Source organism: Pleuronectes platessa, chromosome 18 (genome assembly GCF_947347685.1).
Source record: "Pleuronectes platessa chromosome 18, fPlePla1.1, whole genome shotgun sequence".
Taxonomy (NCBI): Eukaryota; Metazoa; Chordata; class Actinopteri; order Pleuronectiformes; family Pleuronectidae; genus Pleuronectes; species Pleuronectes platessa.
The window spans coordinates 11,911,060-11,920,396 of NC_070643.1; the positions used below are offsets into that span (position 1 = coordinate 11,911,060).

A 9,337-nucleotide genomic window follows, 5' to 3' on the forward strand; every position below is an offset into this window, starting at 1 on the left:
ATATCTGCACTTTCTACGAATGTGGGCCTTTTTAGCCAAACAGGTGGTGCTCTGGGCAAGTTGTAATCTGGATAGGAACCTATAGTGGCCCAAATGGTAAATAGTGAACATGGCCGGAAAAATGCAAAACTAACTTTGCCCTCTAGCCCATATGAGTCACTCCTCTGTGAAGAGGCTTGGTGTTCATTTAGAGAGTGATTTTAACTTTGATAATCTGTTGTAAGTAGCTTCTTTCAGTTGAGACTTATAGCTAAGGTAAAGGACTATCTCTCATCTAAATAACTAGAGAGGGTGATCCATGCCTTCATAACTTCTCGACTTGATTCCTGTAGCCTGCAGCTCGTCCAAAATGCTGCTGCTCGCCTCCTTACAGGAAAGAAAAAGAGGAACCATATACCACCAGTGTTTAGCTCCCTCCACTGGCTTCCTGTTTGTCACAGGATTGATTTTAAAACGTTATTGTTAACTTTCAAACCTCTTAATGGACTGGCACCGTCTTACTGAACTCCTTCATGTCCACTCTTCACTTAGAGAGCTGAGGTCAGCCACTCAGCTGCTCCTGGACTTACCTAAACCGAGGCTCAGGCGATCGAGCCTTTGCAGTCTCTAGCACACTTCAGATCATTGTGAAATACAGGTCTCTACTCTTTTATCTTTACAATTGGCATGTTGTTGTTTTTCTTGTTCTAAGTTTTTATAAATTTGCCATATAAATAAAATTGAACTTGACATAAACAGTTTAATTTAAAATCAAACACTAAAAAACAGTATGAAAGAACGTTTTGGAAGATTTCTACTCTAATTTATCTTCTATATATTCCACTACACATGTTACTGTTCCATAGTTCTAAACCACACACAAATACACACACACACACACACACACACACACACACACACACACACACACACACACACACACACCCCCACACACACACACACACACACACACACACACACACACTCACACACAAACACTCATACACACACACACACACTTGTTTATGCCAGCTGGAATCAGCTCCAATGAGACAGAAGCAGCTGTTTACACATCCCAAAATATGCTGTCTTACAGAAACTCTTTAAACTCTTTAGTCCTTATTTAGTATTCGACATTGAACAAGTCTCCTGCTTATTCCCACCTCCTCTCTGAAGTCATGATGAGCAAAGGCAGCTGCTCCTGTTGTTTTAGGGCTCGTCAGATAAATATAATTTCAGCTTCTTCATGTTATGTGCAGTTTGCTTCCACCACCGACTCAGTGATTTTCCATAAAGGTTTAACTCAAATAAAAGTTTCATGGTTCTTTATTGGAGTCATCCACTCCATTCTGTCCAGTGTCTGTATTCAGTCTCACTACCCTTCTTTATTTTGACCCATCATCATCATCATCCTTTGATTTGTTCTTAAAAGAATCATACTCTGGTCTTTTTCTTTTTTTAAATCTATATCGGAGTTTTAAAGAAAATTAATCCCATCCCTTTTATGTATCATTTCAGAGCAGATGTTGTCTGTGTTTAAATTTCACAATCATGCCATGTCTGTGGTTTTTCTCACAGAGCCCTGAGTTTGAGATAGAGAAAGTGATATCATGGAGGTTTTGATCTTAGTGTTAATTTAAATCTGTTGGTAAATTCAACTTGACAGTAAATACTGTGTAATAAAGAGACTGGAAGCATTCATGCTTCTCTCACCCACATCACAGTGAGGTCTATCAGGGTTTTAATTAAATGCATTAAAAACGTTCATGCATTCACAAAAGTTTTAGCAATGCACAAAGTGTCATTGAGGTGATATTGAACCATTAAACCTGTGTTGGTAGAAAAACAATTATTTGGACTTAAAATGTGTTCGTTAACTTGTCATTGAATTTTATCAATAACATTGTAATTGTTAAAATCAACAAACAACAAATACCCGACAACAGGTATGAAAAGTAAGTGGGTGAAATGAGTAAAAACGGAGAAGGGTGCATTTGTATCTTTATTGATGAGGACTATTTCATGTCAACAAGCATCAGTTGATCACTGACCAGGTTAAATCAGACTTAACAATCACTGAGGACACATTATTTGAGATGCACAGACAGAGGTTGTACGAACACTACAAGGTGCATCATTCCATTTCTTTTCGGTGTGTAAATTGTTATGACCACAGTTTTCCCTTCCTTGGCTGTCGTTTGGCTCTCCTGAGGCCCAAAAGGTAAACTTCACTGCACAACCATCAGACCACATCCAGCTGCCTTCTTTGTGGAGGTCGCTGAGTCCGATCCAGGTGTATCCTTCAGCATGATCAAAGTTCTTGATCAGGGCTTTGACGAAATTCTCTTCCTCCAGACTGTGGATAGACACCAGGTTGGCTCCCTCTGACACACAATAGAGCTCTGCATCAGCCCAGGTCATCTGTGTGGCCACGTACTTGTAGCAGCGGTTGTTGAAGCTGTACCAGAACATGGGACAGTTTCCACGCTGCAGCTTGACCTCAGGTCCATCTGAAGGAGACACAGCACCCAGGGTCAGGGTGAACAGAAGGAGGAGCAGGATCATGTTGGCGTCTCTCTCTCTCTCTGTCACAGGAGCAGGACGAGGGGTTGGAGATGATCTGCACTGTTGGATGAGAATGAGAGTTTGAAGGAGACAGGTGAGCAGGCTGCGTTCTTTTATACTCTTCAGAGAGGCTGTCTGCACTGTTGGTGTGATGTTATTGGTCAAATGCACTTGGCAAACACGTTGTTTTATACACAGCTGCCCGATAAAAGTGTGTTCTCATAGCACGAGGAAGAAAAACCAACAGCTCACCTGGATGTCACATAACTTTCCACATGATTTTTCAGTTCAACCTTTTGACCTCGTAAAACGCAGCTTTAGAAAAGAGGACACGAGGGCAGATTTGTCTCTTTGTGGTTGACGTCTTCTCATTCACACCAGGTAAACAACTGCCAAACACAAGTTGACACATCGACAATGTTACCATTACAAAGTCTTTAATGTGTCCTCTCTTGTATTGTGAACTTTGTGTTTTTTTTCCAACATGCAAACAGCATTGCTTTAATTAAACAGGACTTCACACAGACATGACAACAGCTAATAAATGATTTAGCACAGCAGACTGACTTTCTACTCTGCTCCCCTCTAGTTGAGACTGTCACAACCTACAGATAGTTAATAAATAACGCAAAACTACTTTTAATGAAATATATAAAAAATAATAGATCATATTTGGATCTTTGCTGTGACTCCTAATGATTTCATTAAGTGGTTTAATTGCTATTAGTGCTATGAATAAATATCATCTCCCTACAGCTTGGATCTCTCGAATAAGAAATCTGATGGTTACATGCTGTTAATAAATACATAATGATTTAAAAATGAGAGCGAACCAACGAACTTGTATCAGAAGTATTTGCCCCAGAATCACCAAACACTCTAAAAAACAATGCGTAAATTAAAGGGAGGAAAATAATTCTTCACAACTTTTTAACAAATGTTAAGCTTTGAAACGTCCAGGAGAGCTCTGCTCTTTGTTTTTCTATGTTCTTATGTTTTATTTATTTGATTGCATTATAACAGGGCCACAGTGGTGGGATGTAACAAAGTACATTTACTTAGTTACTGTACTTAAGAAAATGTTCCATGTCTGTTTTCTTCAAGTGGATTTATTTTTGTCTACTTATCACTTTTACTCCACTACATATACAGTACATTTACATTATAAAGGTGAAGTGTGCAGTATGCAACATCACAGTGCTACAATACTTACCTCCATATACTCATGCTGGAGCCACAGCCTTCTCATCCTCCGTAGATTCAACCTCTGACCCTCACTCTTCTTCTATTTTGAGCACAAGCTCCATTTTGGTTGAGAACAGGTGAACTCAGCTGATACATTTTTAAAGTGCTTAAACCTACGGTGGCCCTGAAAGCTCACCGAACGGCAACTTAAGAAAACACATGCAAGTTGACAAAACACCAGCAAAGTAAAAAAACATCTTCATCAATTTCACAACACAACACAACACATTACAGCAACGCGCTGCAAAAAGAGAAAAAAAGCTCTGCAAATACCGGAACGAGCTGCAAATAGAGAAACACGCAGCAAATACCGGAACGCGCAGCAAAAAGCCAAACGCGCAGCAAGAAGCCAAACGCGCAGCAAAAAGCCAAACGCGCAGCAAGAAGCCAAACGCGCAGCAAGAAGAGGCCACAACACACGGAAGTGTTTCCATGGGACAGCTAAAAGTGATGGACACTGCTGCCACAAAAACGTCCAATACACCATAGAAATTCGGTTCCACACAGGGTTCGGCCACCCGTGGCTCTTCGGCCCCTCTGCAATGGCTGTACAGTACAATGTTGTGCATATGTTTAGCGAACGCTGAGCGAACGCTCAGCGTTCCGGTATTTGCTGCGCGTTTCTCTATTTGCAGCTCGTTCCGGTATTTGCAGCGCTTTTCTCTTTTTGCAGCGCGTTGCTGTAATGTGTTGTGTTGTGTTGTGAAATTGATGAAGATGTTTTTTTACTTTGCTGGTGTTTTGTCAACTTGCATGTGTTTTCTTAAGTTGCCGTTCGTTGAGCTTTCAGGGCCACCGTATAAACCTGATTGGTGTGTCTACAAATAAGCAATGCTGTGTTTGAACGCCAATTGGTTAAACATGGTTTGTTTACAGTTTTTTTCGATTGCTTAAGCACGATTTTCAAAACAGGGCCCGGTGTTTCGCAAAAAAAATTGGAAATATAGTTTTGATAAATAAGTGTATATTTTTTACAAGAGTATTTAGTTTTGCAAAGGATCTGAGGTGTTCTGCTGATTGGGTGTGTGGTTGTGCTGATTGTGTTTAGTGTTTGAAACACCGGGCCCTGTTTTGAAAATCGTGCCTAAGCAATCGAAAAAAACTGTAAACAGGACTTCACGCAGACATGACAACAGCTAATAAATGACTGGGCAGGGCAGACTGACCGTCTCCTCTGCTGCCCTCTGCTGGCCACTGTCACAAGCTACAGATAGTTAATAAGTAAGGAAAAATTACTGCTGTGACTCCTAATGTTCTCATGAAGTGGTTTAATTGCTATTAGTGCTATGAATAAATTGCATCTCCCTACTGCTTGGATATCCCCAATAAGAACTCTGCTGGTTACATGCTGTTAATAAATACATAATGATTTAAACATGATCATCAACCAACGAGTGTGTATCAGAATTGTTGCCCCAGAATCACCAAACACTCTAAAAAGACAATAAGGAAATTAAAGGGAGGAAAAAATTCTTCCCAAATTTGTAACAACTGTTATAGCTTTGTATCGTCCAGGAGAGCTCTGCTATTTGTTTTTTATCTTCTTACATTTTATGCATATTTATTGCACTATCACAGTGCCACAGTGGTAGGATGTAAAAAAGTACATTTACTTAATTATTGTACTTAAGAGCATTTTCCATGTGTCCTTACTTTAAGTGGATTAATTTGTTTTTCTTTTCACTTTTACTCCACTACATATATCAGCTAATATCTGCACTTTCTACGAATTTGGGCCTTTGTTGCCAAACAGATGCTGCTCTGGGCAAGTTATAATCTGGATAGGAACCTATACTGGCCCAAGTGGTAAATAGTGAACATGGCCCAAAAAGAGCTTAACTAACTTTGCCCTCTAGCCCATTTAAGTCACTCCTCTGTGAAGAGTATTGGTGTTCATTTGGACAGTGATTTTAACTTTGACAATCTATTGTAAGTAGCTTCTTTCAGTTGAGAGTTATCTCTAAGGTAAAGGTCTATCTCTAATCTAAAGATGTAGAGAGGGTGATCCATGCCTTCATAACATCTCGACTTGATTCCTGTAGCCTGCAGCTCGTCCAAAATGCTGCTGCTCGCCTCCTTACAGGAAAGAAAAAGAGGAACCATATAACACCAGTGTTTAGCTCCCTCCACTGGCTTCCTGTTGGTCACAGGATTGATTTTTAAATGTTTTTGTTAACTTTCAAACCTCTTAATGGACTGGCACCGTGTTACTGAACTCCTTCATATCCACTCATCACTTAGAGAGCTGAGGTCAGCCACTCAGCTGCTCCTGGACTTACCTAAACCGAGGCTCATAACCAGAGGTGATCGAGTCTTTGCAGTAGCCGCCCCAAACTAGTGGAACAGCGCACCACTCCATATTATTCTGATTAGATCTGCCCCGTCTCTAGCACTCTTCAAATCATTGTTAAAAACAAGTCTCTGCTCTGTGGGCTACTTCTCCAATTGGGAACATTTTTATCCCAGCAGGTTTTATTTTATTTGAGTTTGTTTAATGTTATTTTATCTTTACTATTGGCATTTTGCTTTTGTCTCTATTCTAAGTTTTAATAAATTTGCTATATAAATAAAATCGAACTTGACATTAACAGTTTAATTTAAGATCATACACAAAAAAAAACAGCAAGAAAGAACAGTTTTTATACATTCTACGTTACTTTATCTTCAATATATTCCACTACAGATTTTACTATTCCCTAGTTCTAAACCACAAACACACAAACACACATACACACGCACACACACACACACACACACACACACACACACACACACACACATACTTTTTTCTGTCTTACAGACTCTCTTTAATCTCTTTAGTCTTTATTTAGTACTTGACATTGAAACAGTCTCCTCCTTATTCCCACCTCCTCTCTGAAGTCATCAGGAGCAAAGGCAGCTGCTCCTCTTGTTTTCGGGCTCGTCTGATAAACATAATTTCGCCGTCTTCATGTTATGAGCAGTTTGCTTCCACCACCGACTCAGTGGATTTCCAAAAAGGTTTAGGTCAAATAAAAGCAACCTATTAGTTTCATGCTTCATTTTTCAAGTCATCCACTCCATTCTTTCCTCTGTCTGCATTCACTCTCACTACCCTCCTTTAATTTGACCCATCATCATCATCATCGTCATCATCATCATCATTTTATTTGTACTGATATTTAAAATGGATTTTAACAATAACATTGGAATTGTTAAAATCAACAAACAACAAAAACCTGACAACAGGTATGAAAAGTAAGTGGGTGAAATGAGAACAAACAGAGAAGTTTGAATTTGTATCTTTATTGCTGAGGACTATTTCATGTCAACAAGCATCAGGTGATCAGTGACCAGGTTAAATCAGACTTAACAATCACTGAGGACACATTATGCGAGATGCACAAACAGAAGGATAAATGTTACTACAAGGTATATCATTCCATTTCTTTTCGGTAGAAAAGTTGTTATGACCACAGTTTTCCATTTCTAGGTAGTTGTCTGGCTGTCCTGTGGACCAAAAGGTAAACTTCACTGCACAACCATCAGACCAAATCCAGCTGCCTTCTTTGTAGAGGTCGTTCAGTCCGTTCCAGGTGATTCCTTCATTAAGGTCAAAGTTCTTGATCAGGGCTGTGATGAAATTCTCTTCCTCCAGACTGTGGATAGACACCAGGTTGGTTCCCTGTGACACACAGTGGAACTCTGCATCAGCCCAGCTCTGCTCAGTGGCCACGTACTTGTAGCAGCGGTTGTTGAAGCTGAACCAGAACATGGGACAGTTTCCACGCTGCAGCCTGACCTCAGGTCCATCTGAAGGAGACACAGCACCCAGGGTCAGGGTGAACAGAAGGAGGAGCAGTATCATGTTGGCGTCTCTCTCTCTCTCTGTCACAGGAGCAGGATGAGGGGTTGGAGATGATCTGCACTGTTGGATGAGAATGAGAGTTTGAAGGAGACAGGTGGGCAGGCTGCGTTCTTTTATACTCTTCAGAGAGGCTGTCTGCACTGTTGGTGTGATGTTATTGGTCAAATGCACTTGGCAAACACTTTGTTTTATACACAGCTGCCCGATAAAAGTGTTTTCTCATAGCACGAGGAAGAAAAACCAACAGCTCACCTGGATGTTACATAACTTTCCACATGATTTTTCAGTTCAACCTTTTGACCTCGTAAAACACAGCTTTAGAAAAGAGGACACGAGGGCAGATATGTCACTTTGTGGTTGACGTCTTCTCATTCACACCAGGTAAACAACTGCCAAACACAAGTGGACACATCGACAATGTTACCATTACAAAGTCTTTAATGTGTCCTCTCTTTTATTGTGAACTTTGTATTTTTTCTAACTTGCAAACAGCATTACCAACGAACGTGTATCAGAAGTGTTTGCCCCAGAATCACCCAACACTGTAAAAAGACAATAAGGAAAATAAAGGAGGAAATAATTGTTCCCTTAATATCAAAAACTGTTAAGCTTTGGAACGTCCAGGAGAGCTCTGCTCTTTGTTTTTTATGTTCTTATATTTTATGCATATTTATTGCACCATAATAGTGCCAGAGTTCTTTATTCCTTTTAAAGTAATCAATAATGAGTGGTCCATGGTCCAATCAGAGTTGGCGCGAAACATTACACTGGTGAAGAAACATCTTTCGAAATCCAGCTAAAAAACATTTAAACGGCAATGAGAACAGATACAAACTATCTGTCAATGATACATCTGATATCAGTGCCATTTAAATACCAGTTAGTTCAATGTTCCCTTTGCCATTTCTGGGAAGCTGCTGAGATCACTGGGCACCAGCAGCTGCCATTTATCTACAGATTTGATCATTTACTTTTATCTTTGTTCTGAGCTTTTCCTTTGGAAATTCTTGACTCACTTTGATACAGTTGGAGGCTTCATAATAGATCCAGTTAAATTGTACAAATTGTCTTAAAAAGTAAGAAAATGACCAGTTTGTCCAGCAGTTTAGATTCAGGATTCAAACATCGTAATATAAAAACTTCATCATTTATTTTTATTTTCACTTAGCTTTTAATTAGAAAAGCCCAAAATGCTTGATACCACTGTCTTCAATGGATCCAGTTAATCAGAAGAGTTTCTTTCTTTTACTTACTCATGTTCCTTAGTACTGTGCAAATCTGGTTTCTGATTCAAGGAGCAGGACTTCAAAATTAATACATTTATGATATACCACTTAATTAAGAAATAATAACACTAGGGATCCACCGAGTTCTGAATATTTTGGTCTTGTCTATGGAGTTTCTTATAGTGTAAGTGTTAAAAAAGAAAACGAAGATGGACCAAATACATTCCTCTAAAACAGCTTCCCACCTCAGCCATGTTCTTTTTGGGAGCTTCAGAGAGAGTGTTTGATATCATTGGACATTTCAGTAATATACAACCACAGTGTGAGTGAAGGCAGGTGAAATAAAACATCCGCTCACCTGGATGTCACATAATACCTATAGTTTATTCATTTTCAGTAAAATGTTCACATAGTAAAATGAAGCTTTAGAAAAGACGTGTAGCTCCAGCTATCTGAAGGCTGGGGGGTCACGAGG

General features: G+C 39.6%; 2 protein-coding genes across 2 annotated transcripts; both read right to left on the reverse strand.

Moving 5' to 3' along the window:
* Nucleotides 1-1,963: 1,963 nt before the first annotated feature.
* LOC128461865 (lactose-binding lectin l-2-like) lies at nucleotides 1,964-2,621 on the reverse strand. Its single transcript, XM_053447007.1, has one exon. The coding sequence runs from the start codon at nucleotides 2,542-2,544 to the stop codon at nucleotides 2,053-2,055; it is 492 nt and encodes a 163-aa protein (XP_053302982.1). The 5' UTR covers nucleotides 2,545-2,621; the 3' UTR covers nucleotides 1,964-2,052.
* Nucleotides 2,622-6,920: 4,299 nt separating this feature from the next.
* Nucleotides 6,921-7,707, reverse strand: LOC128461295 (lactose-binding lectin l-2-like). Its single transcript, XM_053446143.1, has one exon. The coding sequence runs from the start codon at nucleotides 7,634-7,636 to the stop codon at nucleotides 7,145-7,147; it is 492 nt and encodes a 163-aa protein (XP_053302118.1). The 5' UTR covers nucleotides 7,637-7,707; the 3' UTR covers nucleotides 6,921-7,144.
* Between the last annotated feature and the right edge of the window lie 1,630 nt (nucleotides 7,708-9,337).

What these genes read in the sequence shown, in the direction of transcription:
- LOC128461865 (XM_053447007.1), bottom strand. Translation starts at nt 2,544, where the DNA reads ATGATCCTGCTCCTCCTTCTGTTCACCCTGACCCTGGGTGCTGTGTCT.
- LOC128461295 (XM_053446143.1), bottom strand. Translation starts at nt 7,636, where the DNA reads ATGATACTGCTCCTCCTTCTGTTCACCCTGACCCTGGGTGCTGTGTCT.